Below are 18,902 nucleotides of genomic sequence, written 5' to 3' on the forward strand. Positions count from 1 at the left end.
AAAGTTACATCTACATAAATAAAAGTATAAATCAATTATTGGTACTAACCAAGAGCGAAGGTTGTAAGATCTGACCACCTAAAAAAACTGTAACATAACCATATCAACTCAAACAAGTAACGGCCAAGTCAGTTTTGGCTGACTTCTACCGGTTATGTACACGAAACAGCCACAAGGAGAAGAAATAAGCCGTGTAACAAAAAAAAGCAAGGATGTATTGTGAAGGAAACTTATCTTACAAGCGAAATCTCAAGGAAGTCATGGTTGTTGCATGTGTGCCGTTCCAAAAAAGCAGCCCATTTCAAGAAAAACTTCATCTACATAAACAAAAGTACAACTAATTTATCGGTACTAACCAAGAGTGAAGGTTGTGAGATCGGAGCACATCAAAAAAGACTATCACATAGACCTATCATCTCAAACAAGTAACGGCCAAGTCAGCTTTGGCTGACTTCTACCAGTTATGTACACGAAACAGCCACAAGGAGAACAAATAAGCCGTACAACAAAAAATGGAAAGATATATTGTGAAGGAAACCACAAAAAGTTCCATCTACATAATCAATAGTACCACTCAATTATCGGTACTAACCAAGAGTGAAGGTTGTGAGATCTGACCACCTAAAAAAAACTATTACATAGACCTATCAGCTCAAACAAGTAACAACCAAGTCAGCTTGGACTGACTTCTACCGGTTATGTACACAAAAGAGCCACAAGGACAAGAAATAAGCCGCGCCACAAAAAAAAGGATATATTGTGAAGGAAACTTATCTTACAAGCGAAACCGCAAGGAAGTCATGATTGTTGCCTGCGTGCCGTTCCAAGAAAGCAGCTCACTTCAAGAAAAGCTTCATCTACATAATCAATAGTACCACTCAATTATCGGTACTAACCAAAAGAGAATGTTGTAAGATCAGACCACCTCAAAAAAGATTATAACGTAGACCTATCACCTCAAACAAGTAACGGCCAAGTCAGCTTTGGCTGACTTCCACCGGTTATGTACACGAAACAGCCAGAAGGAGAAGAAATAAGTCATGTAACAAAAAAAAGAAAGGATGTATTGTGAATGAAACTTATCTTACAAGCGAAACCTCAAGGAAATCATGGTTGTTGCATGTGTGCCGTTCCAAGAAAGCAGCCCATTTCAAGAAAAACTTCATCTACATAAACAAAAGTACAACTAAATTATCGGTACTAACCAAAAATGCAGGTTGTGAGATCGGACCACATCAAAAAAGACTATCACATAGACCTATCATCTCAAACAAGTAACGGCCAAGTCAGATTTGGCTGACTTCTACCAGTTATGTACACGAAACAGCCACAAGGAGAACAAATAAGCCGTACAACAAAAAATGGAAAGATATATTGTGAAGGAAACTAATATTACAAGCGAAACTACAAGGAAACCATGGTTGTTGCTTGCGTGCCGTTCTAAGAAAGCAACCTACTTCAAGAAAAGCTTCATCTACATAATCAATAGTACAACTCAATTATCGGTACTAACCAAGAGTAACGGTTGTGAGATCTAACCACCTAAAAAAAGACTATAACATAGACCTATCATCTCAAACAAGTAAGTGCCAAGTCAGCTTTGGCTGACTTCTTCCGGTTATGTACACGAAACAACCACAAGGAGAATAAATAACTCGTGCAACAAAAAAAGAAATGATATATTGTGAAGGAAACTTATCTTACAAGCGAAACCACATGGAAACCATAGTTGTTGCATGCGTACAGTTCTAAGAAAGCAGTCCACTTCAAGAAAAGTTTCATCTACATAAACAAAAGTACAACTAAATTATCGGTACTAACCAAAAATGAAGGTTGTGAGATCTGACCAACTAAAAAAAACTATAACAAAGACCTATCAGCTCAAAAAAGTAACGAACAAGTCAGCTTTGGCTAACTTCAACCGGTTATGTACACAAAACGGCCACAAGGTGAAGAAATAAGCCGAGCAACAAAAAAAATAGAACATATTGTGAAGAAAACTTATCTTATAAGCGAAACCGCAAGGAAGACAAGGTTGTTGCATGCGCGCCGTTCCAAGAAAGAAGCCCACTTCAACAAAAGCTTCATCTACATAAACAAAAAGACAACTCAATTATCAGTACTAACCAAGAGTGAAGATTGTGAGATCTGACCACCTAAAAAAAAACTGTAACATAGACCTATCAGCTCAAAAAAGTAACGGCCAAGTCAGCTTTGGCTGACTTCTACCGGTTATATATACACAAAACGGCCACAAGGAGAAGACATAAGCCGTGCAACAAAAAAAATTGAATTTATTGTGAAGAAAACTTATCTTATAAGCGAAACCGCAAGGAAGACAAGGTTGTTGCATGCGCGCCGTTCCAAGAAAGAAGCCCACTTCAACAAAAGCTCCATCTACATAAACAAAAATACAACTCAATTATCGGTACTAACCAAGAGTGGACGTTGTGAGATCTGACCACCTAAGAAAAAACTATACTATAGACCTATCAGCTCAAATAAGTAACGGCCAAGTCAGCTTTGGTTGACTTCTACCGGTTATGTACACGAAACAGCCACAAGGTGAAGAAATAAGCCGTGCAACAAAAAAAATAGAATATATTGTGAAGAAAACTAATCTTATAAGCGAAACCGCAAGGAAGACAAGGTGTCGCATGCGCGCCGTTCCAAGAAAGAAGCTCAATTCCACAAAAGCTCCATCTACATAAACAAAAATTGAACTCAATTATCGGTACTAACCAAGAGTGAAGGTTGTGAGATCTAACCACATAAAAAAAACCTATAACATACACCTATCAGCTCAAAAAAGTAACGGCCACAAGGAGAAGAAATAAGCCGTGCAACAAAAAAAAATAGAATATTTTGTGAAGAAAACTTATCTTATAAGCGAAACCGCAAGGAAGACAAGGTTGTTGCATGCGCGCCGTTCCAAGAATGCTGTCCACTTCAAGAAAAACTCCATCTACATAAACAAAAAGACAACTCAATTATCGGTACTAACCAAGAGTGGAGGTTGTGAGATCTGACCACCTAAGAAAAAATTATACTATAGACCTATCAGCTCAAAAAAGTAACGGCCAAGTCAGCTTTGGCTGACTTCTACCGGTTATTTACACGAAACATCCACAAGTTGAAGAAATAAGCCGTGCAGCAAAAAAAATAGAATTTATTGTGAAGAAAACTTATCTTATAAGCGAAACCGTAAGGAAGACAAGGTTGTTGCATGCGCGCCGTTCCAAGAAAGAAGCCCACTTCAACAAAAGCTCCATCTACATAAACAAAAATTCAACTCAATTATCGGTACTAACCAAGAGTGAAGGTTGTGAGATCTGACCACCTAAAAAACAACTATAACATAGACCTATCAGCTCAAAAAAGTAACGGCCAAGTCAGCTTTGGCTGACTTCTACCGGTTATATACACAAAACGGCCACAAGGAGAAGAAATAAGCCGTGCAACAAAAAAAATAGAATATATTGTGAAGAAAACTTATCTTATAAGCGAAACCGCAAGGAAAACAAGGTTGTTGCATACGCGTCGTTCAAAGAATGCTGCCCACTTCAAGAAAAACTCCATCTACATAAACAAACAGACAACTCAATTATCGGCACGAACCAAGAGCGAAGATTGTGAGATCTGACCACCTAAAAAAAAACTATAACATAGACCTATCAGCTCAAAAAAGTAACGGCCAAGTCAGCTGTGGCTGACTTCTACCGGTTATATACACAAAACGGCCACAAGGAGAAAACATAAGCCGTGCAACAAAAAAAATAGAATTTATTGTGAAGAAAACTTATCTTATAAGCGAAACCATAAGGAAGACAAGGTTGTTGCATGCGCGCCATTCCAAGAAAGAAGCCCACTTCAACAAAAGCTCCATCTACATAAACAAAAATTCAACTCAATTATCGGTACTAACCAAGAGTGAAGATTGTGAGATCTGACCACCTAAAAAAAACTATAACATAGACCTATCAGCTCAAAAAAGTAACGGCCAAGTCAGCTTTGGCTGACTTCTACCGGTTATATACACAAAACGGCCACAAGGAGAAGACATAAGCCGTGCAACAAAAAAAATAGAATTTATTGTGAAGAAAACTTATCTTATAAGCGAAACCGTAAGAAAGACAAGGTTGTTGCATGCGCGCCGTTCCAAGAAAGAAGCCCACTTCAACAAAAGCTCCATCTATATAAACAAAAATTCAACTCAATTATCGGTACTAACCAAGAGTGAAGGTTGTGAGATCTGACCACCTAAAAAACAACTATAACATAGATCTATCAGCTCAAAAAAGTAACGGCCAAGTCAGCTTTGGCTGACTTCTACCGGTTATATACACAAAACGGCCACAAGGAGAAGAAATAAGCCGTGCAACAAAAAAAATAGAATATATTGTGAAGAAAACTTATCTTATAAGCGAAACCGAAACGAAAACAAGGTTGTTGCATACGCGTCGTTCAAAGAATGCTGCCCACTTCAAGAAAAACTCCATCTACATAAACAAAAAGACAATTCAATTATCGGTACTAACCAAGAGTGAAGATTGTGAGATCTGACCAACTAAAAAAAACTATAACATAGACCTATCAGCTCAAAAAAGTAACGGCCAAGTCAGCTTTGGCTGACTTCTATCGGTTATATACACAAAACGGCCACAAGGAGAAGACATAAGCCGTGCAACAAAAAAAATAGAATTTATTGTGAAGAAAACTTATTTTATAAGCGAAACCGTAAGGAAGACAAGGTTGTTGCATGCGCGCCGTTCCAAGAAAGAAGCCCACTTCAACAAAAGCTCCATCTACATAAACAAAAATTCAACTCAATTATCGGTACTAACCAAGAGTGAAGCTGTGAGATCTGACTACCTAAAAAAAACTATAACATAGACCTATCAGCTCAAAAAAGTAACGGCCAAGTCAGCTTTGGCTGACTTCTACCGGTTATGTACACAAAACGGCCACAAGGAGAAGAAATAAGCCGTGCAACAAAAAAAATAGAATATATTGTGAAGAAAACTTATCTTATAAGCGAAACCGAAACGAAAACAAGGTTGTTGCATACGCGTCGTTCAAAGAATGCTGCCCATTTCAAGAAAAACTCCATCTACATAAACAAAAAGACAACTCAATTATCGGTACTAACCAAGAGTGAAGATTGTGAGATCTGACCACCTAAAAAAAACTATAACATAGAACTATCAGCTCAAAAAAGTAACGGCCAAGTCAGCTTTGGCTGACTTCTACCGGTTATATACACAAAACGGCCACAAGGAGAAGACATAAGCCGTGCAACAAAAAAAATAGAATTTATTGTGAAGAAAACTTATCTTATAAGCGAAACCGTAAGGAAGACAAGGTTGTTGCATGCGCGCCGTTCCAAGAAAGAAGCCCACTTCAACAAAAGCTTCATCTATATAAACAAAAATTCAACTCAATTATCGGTACTAACCAAGAGTGAAGGTTGTGAGATCTGACCACCTAAAAAACAACTATAACATAGATCTATCAGCTCAAAAAAGTAACGGCCAAGTCAGCTTTGGCTGATTTCTACCGGTTATATACACAAAACGGCCACAAGGAGAAGAAATAAGCCGTGCAACAAAAAAAATAGAATATATTGTGAAGAAAACTTATCTTATAAGCGAAACCGCAAGGAAAACAAGGTTGTTGCATACGCGTCGTTCAAAGAATGCTGCCCACTTCAAGAAAAACTCCATCTACATAAACAAAAAGACAACTCAATTATCGGTACGAACCAAGAGCAAAGATTGTGAGATCTGACCACCTAAAAAAAAACTATAACATAGACCTATCAGCTCAAAAAAGTAACGGCCAAGTCAGCTGTGGCTGACTTCTACCGGTTATATACACAAAACGGCCACAAGGAGAAGACATAAGCCGTGCAACAAAAAAAATAGAATTTATTGTGAAAAAAACTTATCTTATAAGCGAAACCGCAAGGAAGACAAGGTTGTTGCATGCGCGCCGTTCCAAGAAAGAAGCCCACTTCAACAAAAGCTCCATCTACATAAACAAAAATTCAACTCAATTATCGGTACTAACCAAGAGTGAAGGTTGTGAGATCTGACCACCTAAAAAACAACTATAACATAGATCTATCAGCTCAAAAAAGTAACGGCCAAGTCAGCTTTGGCTGATTTCTACCGGTTATATACACAAAACGGCCACAAGGAGAAGAAATAAGCCGTGCAACAAAAAAAATAGAATATATTGTAAAGAAAACTTATCTTATAAGCGAAACCGCAAGGAAAACAAGGTTGTTGCATACGCGTCGTTCAAAGAATGCTGCCCACTTCAAGAAAAACTCCATCTACATAAACAAAAAGACAACTCAATTATCGGTACGAACCAAGAGCAAAGATTGTGAGATCTGACCACCTAAAAAAAAACTATAACATAGACCTATCAGCTCAAAAAAGTAACGGCCAAGTCAGCTGTGGCTGACTTCTACCGGTTATATACACAAAACGGCCACAAGGAGAAGACATAAGCCGTGCAACAAAAAAAATAGAATTTATTGTGAAAAAAACTTATCTTATAAGCGAAACCGCAAGGAAGACAAGGTTGTTGCATGCGCGCCGTTCCAAGAAAGAAGCCCACTTCAACAAAAGCTCCATCTACATAAACAAAAATTCAACTCAATTATCGGTACTAACCAAGAGTGAAGGTTGTGAGATCTGACTACCTAAAAAAAACTATAACATAGACCTATCAGCTCAAAAAAGTAACGGCCAAGTCAGCTTTGGCTGACTTCTACCGGTTATGTACACAAAACGGCCACAAGGAGAAGAAATAAGCCGTGCAACAAAAAAAATGGAATATATTGTGAAGAAAACTTATCTTATAAGCGAAACCGCAAGGAAGACAAGGTTGTTGCATGCGCGTCGTTCCAAGAATGCTGCCCACTTCAACAAAAGCTCCATCTACATAAACAAAAATTCAACTCAATTATCGGTACTAACCAAGAGTGGAGGTTGTGAGATCTGACCACCTAAGAATAAACTATACTATAGACCTATCAGCTCAAAAAAGTAACGGCCAAGTCAGCTTTGGCTGACTTCTACCGGTTATATACACAAAACGGCCACAAGGAGAAGAAATAAGCCGTGCAACAAAAAAAATAGAATATATTGTGAAGAAAACTTATCTTATAAGCGAAACCGAAACGAAAACAAGGTTGTTGCATACGCGTCGTTCAAAGAATGCTGCCCACTTCAAGAAAAACTCCATCTACATAAACAAAAAGACAATTCAATTATCGGTACTAACCAAGAGTGAAGATTGTGAGATCTGACCAACTAAAAAAAACTATAACATAGACCTATCAGCTCAAAAAAGTAACGGCCAAGTCAGCTTTGGCTGACTTCTACCGGTTATATACACAAAACGGCCACAAGGAGAAGACATAAGCCGTGCAACAAAAAAAATAGAATTTATTGTGAAGAAAACTTATCTTATAAGCGAAACCGTAAGGAAGACAAGGTTGTTGCATGCGCGCCGTTCCAAGAAAGAAGCCCACTTCAACAAAAGCTCCATCTACATAAACAAAAATTCAACTCAATTATCGGTACTAACCAAGAGTGAAGGTTGTGAGATCTGACTACCTAAAAAAAACTATAACATAGACCTATCAGCTCAAAAAAGTAACGGCCAAGTCAGCTTTGGCTGACTTCTACCGGTTATGTACACAAAATGCCACAAGGAGAAGAAATAAGCCGTGCAACAAAAAAAATAGAATATATTGTGAAGAAAACTTATCTTATAAGCGAAACCGCAAGGAAGACAAGGTTGTTGCATGCGCGCCGTTCCAAAAATGCTGCCCACTTCAAGAAAAACTCCATCTACATAAACAAAAAGACAACCCAATTATCGGTACTAACCAAGGGTGGAGATTGTGAGATCTGACCACCTAAAAAAAAACTATAACATAGACCTATCGGCTCAAAAAAGTAACGGCTAAGTCAGCTTTGGCTGACTTCTACCGGTTATGTACACAAAACGGCCACAAGGAGAAGAAATAAGCCGTGCAACAAAAAAAATAGAATTTATTGTGAAGAAAACTTATCTTATAAGCGAAACCGCAAGGAAGACAAGGTTGTTGCATGCGCGCCGGTTGTTGCATGCGCGCCGTTCCAAGAAAGAAGCCCACTTCAACAAAAGCTCCATCTACATAAACAAAAATTCAACTCAATTATCGGTACTAACCAAGAGTGAAGTTTGTGAGATCTGACCACCTAAAAAAAACTATAACATAGACCTATCAGCTCAAAAAATTAACGGCCAAGTCAGTTTTGGCTGACTTCTACCTGTTATGTACAAAAAACGGCCACAAGGAGAAGAAATAAGCCGTGCAACAAAAAACATAGAATTTATTGTGAAGAAAACTTATCTTATAAGCGAAACCGCAAGGAAGACAAGGTTGTTGCATGCGCGCCGTTCCAAGAAAGAAGCCTATTTCAACAAAAGCTCCATCTACATAAACAAAAATTCAACTCAATTATCGGTACTAACAAAGAGTGAAAGTTGTGAGATCTGACCACCTAAAAAAACTATAACATAGACCTATCAGCTCAAAAAAGTAACGGCCAAGTCAGCTTTGGCTGACTTCTACCGGTTATGTACACAAAACGGCCACAAGGAGAAGAAATAAGCCGTGCAACAAAAAAAATAGAATATATTGTGAAGAAAACTTATCTTATAAGCGAAACCGCAATGAAGAAAAGGTTGTTGCATGCGCGCCGTTCCAAGAAAGAAGCCCACTTCAACTAAAGCTCCATCTACATAAACAAAAATTCAACTCAATTATCGGTACTAACCAAGAGTGAAGGTTGTGAGATCTCACCACCTAAAAAAACCTATAACATAGACCTATCAGCTCAAAAAAGTAACGGCCAAGTCAGCTTTGGCTGACTTCTACCGTTTATGTACACAAAACGGCTACAAGGAGAAGAAATAAGCCGTGCAACAAAAAAAATAGAATTTATTGTGAAGAAAACTTATCTTATAAGCGAAACCGCAAGGAAGACAAGGTTGTTGCATGCGCGTCGTTCCAAGAAAGAAGCCCAATTCAACAAAAGCTTCATCTACATAAACAAAAATTCAACTCAATTATCGGTACTAACCAAGAGTGAAAGTTGTGAGATCTGACCACCTAAAAAAACTATAACATAGACCTATCAGCTCAAAAAAGTAACGGTCAAGTCAGTTTTGGCTGACTTCTACCGGTTATGTACACAAAACGGCCAGAAGGAGAAGAAATAAGCCGTGCAACAAAAAAAATAGAATATATTGTGAAGAAAACTTATCTTATAAGCGAAACCGCAAGGAAGACAAAGTTGTTGCATGCGCGCCGTTCCAAGAATGCAGCCCACTTTAAGAAAAGCTTCATCTACATAAACAAAAATTCAACTCAATTATCGGTACTAACCAAGAGTGGAGGTTGTGAGATCTGACCACCTAAGAAAAAACTATACTATAGACCTATCAGCTCAAACAAGTAACGGCCAAGTCAACTTTGGTTGACTTCTACCGGTAATGTACACGAAACAGCCACAAGGTGAAGAAATAAGCCGTGCAACCAAAAAAATAGAATATATTGTGAAGGTTGTGAGGTCTGACAACCTAAAAAAAACTATAACATAGACCTATCAACTCAAACAAGTAACGGCCAAGCCTGCTTTGGCTGACTTCTAAAGGTTATGTACATGAAACAGCCACAAGGAGAAGAAATAAGCCGTGCAACAAAAAAAATAAAATATATTGTGAAGGAGACTTATCTTATAAGCGAAACCGCAAAGATGGCATGGTTGTTGCGTATGCGCCGTTACAAGAAAGCTGCCCACCTCAAGAAAAGATCCATCTACATAAACAAAAATACAACTCAATTATTGTTACTAATCAAGAGTGAAGGTTGTAAGATCTGACCACCACCTAAAAAAAAACTATACCATAGACCTATTAGCTCAAAATAGTAACGACCAAGTCAGCTTTGGCTGACTTCTTCCGGTTATGTACACGAAACTACCACAAGGTGAAGAAATAAACCGTGCAACAAAAAAAATAAAATATATTGTGAAAGAATCTTATCTTATGAGCGAAACCGCAAAAAAACCATGGTTGTTGCATGCGCGCCATTCCAATAAAGCAGTCCACTTGAACAAAAGCTTCATCTACATAAACAAAAGTACAACTCAATTATCGGTACTAACCAAGAGTGAAAGTTATGAGATCAGACCACCTAAAAAAAACTATACCATAAACCTATCAGCTCAAACATGTAACGGCCAAGTCAACTTTGGCCGACTTCTACCAGTTATGTACACGAAACAGCCACAAGGTAAAGAAATAAGCCGTGCAACAAAAAAAATAGAATATATTGTGAATGAAACTTATCAGCGAAACCTTAAAAAAGCCATGGTTGTTGCATGCGCGCCATTCCAATAAAGCAACCCACTTGAAAATCTTTAGACTAAGTTTTATTTGTTTTAGATAGGTAGAACTCTACTATTGAATAATCTAAAATCTTTAGATAAAGTGATTTTTTACCTATCTAAAAAATCAGTGAAAAATTTCTGAAAATTGTAAAATTTTATCTACAAGTACATATACATTACAAGTCTTGTTGCAGTTATGGGGCAGCCGTTTCCTTTGTGTATGCTAACGTACACATTTTATATTCAAAATGTGTGTATATGTTACAAAATGTACAGAAGCATTAAATATTTCTTGAATTTGTATATACTAGACGATACCGTATCCAAAGATATATGTTATAAATTATGCTAGACAGGTAAATATTTCTTGAATTTGTATGTACCAGACGGTACCGTATCCAAGGGTCATATCCAAAGGTAGTTCCAGTAGTTTGTAAGAAAGGAGCATATATAAAGGTTAAAAGAGCTCTTGCTGGTATAGAAGTATATATAAAGATTTATTAGAGAGCAAATAAATATTTGTAAAGGTTTATTACACCACAAACTTATATGGAAGCAGCTAATTTCACAAATAAATTAATATAAGTGCCAGCAATTTTTAAAGTAATCATTAATATTGGAAAATGTAAGCAAGAGTTATTATACAAAACAAAAATTGCTAAAAACATGTCACATATTTTACATGGAAATATAAGTAAGAGTTATCAAACAAAACAAAAATTACAACAAGCATATCATATATTTTACATGTACTCCCAATAGTAGGTAACTACATTAGTTATGTAAACATTAGTTTATTACAAAATGATTAGCAAAATAGCAGTAACACAGTCAACTGATATACCCAAGTCTTCAAATATATAAAATACCTACTCCAGAAAAAATAAATGGGAAGAAATGAAATTAAACTAGAAAAAATATTTAGTTAGATTATTGAAGTCAATTACCAGCTTGCACGTACCTTAGCTAGGAAGCCAAATTGACCAAGCATTCTTGTGCTAACTATATCCAGCATTGTCACATTTGATTTCAGAACTATGCTTGTAAGTATGCTCTGCGAATATAGGAAACAAGTTCAACTTATGAATAATCAATGACCATGTAAAAAATGAGACTGAAAATCAGGAATCAATTCAGAACAGAAAAACAAAATTTGAAGGTATTATGGCACAAAAATTACAGAATTAAGCGGACACATTTAAGGTGGTTCCAAAGCTGTGTCAAATTAAATATAAGTTAAAATGTCAAAACACAATTACAAAATAAAGAACAACAATAAATGATTGATACCTTTGATAGTGTGCGTGAATGAGACAGCAACAGCAGCGAAGGATATATTGCTAGTGACGTGACCCCATGGCAAACTGCAACTGGAATAAGTAGCTTGACCAGATCCGAGTTAATAGGCTACAAAAACAAACAAGGTATTGTTATATTTCATTAGTATTCTTTCTTTCCAAAGAATGCAACTGGTTCGAGGGCTGAAGAAACACACAAAAAAATAAAAAATGTCGGCGTAGAGACAAAAGAAAGAATAAAAGTCACAGCTACAGTACTATGCATAGTGCATATTGGTTCGTGTTATGGATCAATTTCTTCATTTTCAAAGTTTAAACAATCGATCTAAAATGTTCAATAAGATTTTCGTATGAAAATGTAATTGCAGATCAATTTTACATTTTTTTTAGAATTTTTTTACTATTTTTTTAAAAAGGTTGAAAATCACTTCATCTAAAGATTCTAGACCTTCAAAAGTAGTGATTTTCTACCTATCTAAAAAATAGTAAAATATCCTAAAAAATGTAAAATTTAGTCTGCAAGTATATTTTTTATATTATTTCACATTGAACGGTTCAGATTAACTACTTGGACATCGAAAACAAAAATATTGATCCGTAGTACGGATCAATCTGCGCTATGCATTGTACCATAGCCTTACTGAAAATTAAAATGTTAACAAAGTTTTCTATTTAACTTACTGCACGTTCTAGTAGACCCATGCCCCAGCTGACAAGGAAATACACTACTCCCACGGTTAGATGAATTGCTTACACAAAACTGCTAAAAAGAAGGATAGACGTCAGCTTACTATAAGTTCAACAGCCCGACACTGGGCCCCACACTTTTTACACAAAAAAAGAAAGGATAGTAAGCAAAGCCAAATAACCATGTACTATGGGTACAAGAAGTAATTGTGAACTTCTTGTTAAGGATGTTGAAGATCACATTGAGGAAATATATGCATGGGATATCATCAATCAAGTGATGCACTAATTAATATATTTGGGAAAAAATGAGATGGTTTTGGAAGTATGTTCACAATGAGGCTGGTCTTGGCGAAGAGGCTTTAACAAATTGGGCTCGAGAAGCAGTGCTGACCTGATCTGTCGACCTGATATTAGGTTTCCACCTTTAGAGATAGCTCGATATTAACTCGCTTCCATAATAATGGTCCGTGCCATGTCTAGCACCTACACATAAAAAATCACAGATAAAATCTGGTTATTGTTAAGGCATAATCTTATACAAATAAGAAAGACCCAATCAACACAAGCATACCAGTCTACCAGTGTACATTACATACCAGTAAGTCATGTTTTGATTTCAAACAAATCTGAAGAAAGAAGAAGTGCATCAAGAACCAAAAAGAGAAGACCGACAAGTTATACATATGCATCTGATTTTCCTAAGTTACAAGCATGATCATTTTTCTCAAGGAAGAAAAGGTTGAAGAATCTGATCATGTGAGAAAACATTTAATTAAGGTGAAAACCAGTTGGCAATTTGCAAGCATGAATGGTTTTATTATACCATGCATTTGCAATTTGAAAACCAGTTGGCAATTCTAACAAATTTGAGACCTAAATTGGAAGATGAACCCAACACAATGGAAGGCGCAGAGGATAAACACTAATTAATGTCAATACAAAGAAAAGAAAAGGAGCCTGGAATTAAGAAAGGTTGGAGATTACTGTACCAGATCAATTTAATGCTGGCTTAACTGGGAGAATCAATTAAAATATGAAACTCTATATAGTTGCTCTAGTATTCACATTGCTGGTTCTTGTTCCTCAACCCACATTTTATATAATAGTTGTAAAAATTATGAATTTTTTTAAAGAGAAAAATGGTATAATATCCTTTACTTCGACAAGGCTCAAAGCTGATGTCAAGAAATGGTACAATTTGTTTTATTTTGAGAAGGCTCAGTTCTGATGAAAAAATGTTTGACAAAGCTTAAGGTCATAATACAGATTATTGTTCACTGGTATTATGGTTCTACTTCTTGCTTTGTTTTTTTCTTTCCCATGTGTTAGTCAATAAGTATTGAACCTTCCATGCTGGCATGTTTTTTTACACGTTGCCTTGTAAGCACCAGTACTATAAGTTGCTTGGACAGAACACTTGTATTGTCAATAAAGGCATGGCACCTGGTAGGTATTATATAAAAGATCTAACTGATTGTAAAAAAAAATTCCCTTATCTATGGTTACTTTCTGAGATCATGGCAGTAGCAAGCAATTTGCACTTGTATATGCAGCTGGACATAAACATCGAATTATCCTACGTATTTTGGCAAAAAAATTCACAATAGTTTTATCCACTAACCAGTATATTGGATAATACACCTAATGATGTCTGCGTTCTTCATATGCAGTTCACATCTCACTCCTGCAGTTCTATTGACTATTGCAGTGCCTTTACCTGTCAGCATAGATTGTTTTAACAGGGGTAACATTAATTATTTGTTACATAATGAATTGAACAGTTCTTCGACACCGTTAGGGGCCAGCTGGTTTATACTTCTGTTTTGACTGATTGATGGGATTAGTTCAATTCCTTTTGATAGAGGTTGTAAGAGATTGTGCGGATCTAATAGTATATCATCTCAATTTGTACTAACTTATGACATGTCTCTTGAATGCACTTGCAACATTTCTTTTTTTTTTTTTTTTACCTCAGTTGTAATATGCTTCTATTGCATCTTTATCATTCTAATCATTGTTGTTAAGGTTGTTATAAATTGTTTACAAACTTGTGAAGGGAGCAGAAAGATGGTGACAAGCTTGAATATGTATATATTTCTCAACTGATTCCATTGATAAAGAGAAAAAGCAAAGAAGATGGAAAGACAGTACTTTACCTATGTGCAGGAAGAGATAGGAAGAGATACCAGAAAAACTTAGCTCAGAAGAGACGGGTAGATAAATCTGGAACCTTGTTCACAAAACAACCAAAAAATTAAATAGGAAGGAAATAAATTGACAATTTGGAAGAACGGTAATGGAAGAAATGAAATAAATATAACCAATTGAAAACCCATCATTGCTGCTTGGATCTACTGTTCTTGACTCGACACTCACCGCTTAATTCCAAAGACAATAGCAACCATGTGAGATCAGCTTTTATGGAATTTCAATTGCACATTATTAAAAAACAGTACCTGCTTGGTTTATTGTTACAATATTTCAAACATTTTTATAATGTCAAGAGAAATGGAATAAATATAACCAAAAAAGAAACTGAAAAGGTAACACTAACCAACAGCCTCTCTTTCTCCTGCTGAGTTGTCTATTCGAGCACAAGTCAAGGAAAATCAGTAGCTAGTGCATGTGCCAACTTCCTGCTCCTACAGAATTGAAAATACAAACAGCTTAGGTGTACCCCAGGAACCAGACTACGGCCCAAACCAGCAGCAAATCAAACCGACAATAGATTATCGTAACACAAGATTAATTAGAAGAATAATTCACTTACTACCTCTTCCTCATGCTAGTTGATTGCTCTGGAAGGGACACCAAGCAAGCGCCTTCAAAGCAGCACTATGATTGGGAAACCGGTCAATAGGGTTGGATGAAGTAAGGTGCCACAGACTTGTTACTTGTAGTATAATATACCTTATAACAGCAATGGCAATTGAGATGAGCCAAAAATACCAGCTTTGATCATTTGGATATGTTCTAAATACTGTTACTTTGTGTTTGTTTTCCATGGGAACAAAACTTAAGTGTAAATTATAGACTAAAACTTAGCCTGTTGGTGCCTTCATTTTGCTAAAAAATTAAGTAGAGTTAAGTGCTAACTATCTGATAGTATATTCATTAATAATTATGAAATAGACGTCTTTTTTTTTTACCCGTGTGTGATAGATGATTATGCACGGAGTGAAATTAAATTATGCCCGAAGAAATAAATTAAACACAAAACCAATCCTGATGAAGAGGGAATGCTCAGCTTCTTGACCCTTCTTCAATGAAGGGTACTTTACCTCATCTTCTCTCCTCTGTCTCTCCATTCTATAATGACGAGAATAACCTCACCAGCCTTGATGGTGATTCTCTATCTGTTAACAGCAATATAATATATTATATTAAATTATCGACTGAAACATGTAAAAAAATCATTAACGACCCAGCAGTTTCATAATAAATGTTCTGTTTAACACTGCACTTAGCAAAACGAAACATGATATCTAGAATCCAAGGTTCACTGCCAAATTATCTCATCAAAATTCCAACATTCACTTAGATCCTCTAGCATATTATAAGAAATGAAGTTAGTTTTTCTCAATTTGAGGGAAAAAATCTACCTGCTGTGAGTTTGATCTTAGCAATATTTTCATACGAGTTTGATTCAAATGATAGCTTTGTGTTAGAAGTGTAACCTGCTCTAACAGCACCAGATCCTGATTGACTAGAGATTTGAAGTGGTTCTGCATCTTAAACCCCAGAAAATCCTTGTTTCTGGATCTTAAACCCTGAGATACACGATTTCTCACTGAAATTGAAAAAAAAAATGAAGCGTGAATTGATAATCATGCATAAAAGCCCTTGAAACCCCTTTATCAAGAAATTATGGTAAAAAAACGATACTGAAGCAGAAACTAAACGAAATCGAAATTTTTCACAATTGTAAAAGAAACAAAAAATTTGTCAAAATTAAGGTCAAAAATGCAAAATACTAGACCAATTGACAGAATTTCAACATTGTAGTGTGAAATTTAGAGAGGAAATTTAGAGAAAAGTACCTAAGAGGGAGAAGACGCTTGTCAGAGCTCCATGGAAGCGCTCTCTCCCGGATCTCTCTCCCCCTCACTTCTCCCTTCCCACCCTCCTCTCCTTCTCAGTTCTCACCCCTTCTATCCCTGATCTCCCTTTCTCCTCTTCCCCTCTCCCTCTCCCCTCCTCCTCCAACTCCTACCGCCTGAAAGACTTGATCCAGCTCAGCTCAGCGAGGGCTACTGCGGTGGTTCGGTGACGATCGCTTCTTATGCGACGAGATCGGAGGTTTTATAGAAATAGTCTCACACGCGCGGGAGGAGAGTAGAAGCGGAGGCTTGGAGCGAGAGGAGAGGCGTAAGATAGAGGCACGCTCTCCCGATCTCTCTCTACCTCGCGGAACTAAATGCCACTGAATAGAAGAATAGGAGGAGCGGGGCAAATAGCCGTTGTGAACTTGTGATCGAACGAAAATGGAAAGAGGATTTCCTAAGATATCAAACAAACAAATTTGGAATGGACCACCTGAGTTTTTAGTTTGGGATTTTAGGAAAGATGATGATAGCAAACAGATTTGCTAAGATACCAAACAGATTTGGAATGGAGGAGCTGAGACAGAGAGTCGCTCAAACTTATTCGTTTGGGGTTTTAGGAAAGATGATGATAGCACCTGAGGTAATATAAATTTTGAGTTTAGAAATTACCGGTGCATTCCGCATGAATCATTTTTTACTTGATTGATTCGACAGTTTTAGCAATAGTCCTTTGCGTGCAGAGCAAGCCATATACTTCAGCTTACTTTTATTTCACTAACCTTACAACTTTTATAAATTTGGTTAAGATTTTTTTTAATTTCAGTAAAATTTTTCACAAATAATGTATTAAATTAGATAAAATTTTACTATTAATGATTGTCATCAAATAATGCACTGCTACTAAATTAATGATTTTATGCAAATAACAAAGTTATATACATTTTTATTATTAATGATTGTCATCAAATATACTTGTAAATATATCTAATAAATGATGGGTTTGTAATTTTTGTCATGAAAATAATATTCCTCTTCTCCTCTCCTGTGTTCAATTTTATTTTTTACATCTTATTTGACTGAATTTTTTCAAAAATAATAAATAAACAAGTACATCTTATTTTCGCAAAATCCAACCTCACTACTACCCTGAATTTTTTTTACATCTTTTGTTTTTAATAAAATTAAAATTGAGGACCGAAAATTTTGTTTCAAAAGAATATTAGGAAAAACCTTCAAAAATCAAATGAAATGCACTAAACAATCGTTGTTTATTTTCTACTTTGGACAATAATGAACAAGTGCGTTAGGTTCATTTTGGATTTATTACTAGCAAATGAAGCTTTAGGTTTCTTAAAGAACAATTAATTGCTTTAGGTTCAACACGATACATGTACGGGTATGGATATGACAATACAATGCAATACATATTAGTCATTGGCGGTGACCAAACCATCATGGATTTTTCCGACTAACCGGCCGATTATTCTCGATTATTTATGATTAATCGCTTCGCGGTATTATGCATGTCTGTCCGACGACCGCAAACCGTTATTTACAACATTAATTTAAATTACTTAGATGATAGAGGTGAGAAGTAAAATATATAGTTGTTAAAAATGAGGAGAGATAATACATTATTTTCAAACAATATTATGTTTATATAAAATTCTTTTTTAGAAAAATCTTTAAATATTTGTTTACGGCACGAACAAGTACATATCCACCAAATATTATTAATTAATTGCGAAAAAAGTACATCACAATATATATATACTGCGAGAGTGATCATGCTATGGAACAAGTTACGTACTACTATTCGATTATTTTTATTAATATTTATGTTCCAACTTATACAATCGTCAAAAGCAACATGTGCTCCTCATCAACAATGTATCAATTACTTGCTCATAATTTTATTTGTTCTAATCAAATAATTCATCAAATATTTATGCAAACAATGATACTAGAATGTCTCAAAAGCATGCATGTTGGAGCATGTTTGTCTTCATAAATTAATTTCAGTTGTATTTTGAATTCTAATGTTAAAAAAAATTGACAAATAATATTCAAATTCAACAAATATCAAAAATTGAATTTACGACATGTTGTGTATAGTATTTCATGATTTTAATCAATTTCATATACATTTTGAGTCATATATATGGTACGTAACTTATATTAACTTATTTAAGACAATTCAAAATGATATATTAATTATTAAAAATTTATACATACTTCCAGTGTACATCTATATTGTGTTGCGAGGGCAAATCGGTGTTTAATTTATACGGATCATATTTCAAGTCATAAAGTAATAATAACATAACAGTCATGTATTCTGCTATTATTAATTTATTATTGATGTCTTTGGGAATACATTTATTTTTTTATACTAAGAAATGCATAAA

At 35.7% G+C, this 18,902-nt stretch overlaps 1 protein-coding gene and 1 long non-coding RNA gene across 2 annotated transcripts in view; both read right to left on the reverse strand.

The window, feature by feature from the left end:
• The window catches only part of LOC144549920 (uncharacterized), a 30,753-nt gene extending 18,293 nt beyond the window's left edge, over positions 1-12,460 (reverse strand). The window contains exons 1-3 of the mRNA XM_078298483.1: positions 12,440-12,460; positions 11,751-11,867; positions 11,422-11,514 (exon numbers count right to left, since the gene is read on the reverse strand). Of these exons, the coding sequence (XP_078154609.1) occupies positions 11,422-11,514; positions 11,751-11,867; positions 12,440-12,460 (231 nt within the window). The remainder of the gene's footprint in view (positions 1-11,421; positions 11,515-11,750; positions 11,868-12,439) is intronic.
• A 2,306-nt stretch (positions 12,461-14,766) lies between these two features.
• On the reverse strand, positions 14,767-15,872 carry LOC144549933 (uncharacterized). Its single transcript, XR_013509953.1, has 3 exons — positions 15,219-15,872; positions 15,003-15,087; positions 14,767-14,826 (listed from the first exon to the last, which is right to left on the reverse strand). It is a non-coding gene; the product is annotated as an uncharacterized LOC144549933 (long non-coding RNA).
• Between the last annotated feature and the right edge of the window lie 3,030 nt (positions 15,873-18,902).

This window comes from Carex rostrata, unplaced genomic scaffold (genome assembly GCF_964058835.1).
Source record: "Carex rostrata unplaced genomic scaffold, lpCarRost1.2 SCAFFOLD_42, whole genome shotgun sequence".
Taxonomy (NCBI): Eukaryota; Viridiplantae; Streptophyta; class Magnoliopsida; order Poales; family Cyperaceae; genus Carex; species Carex rostrata.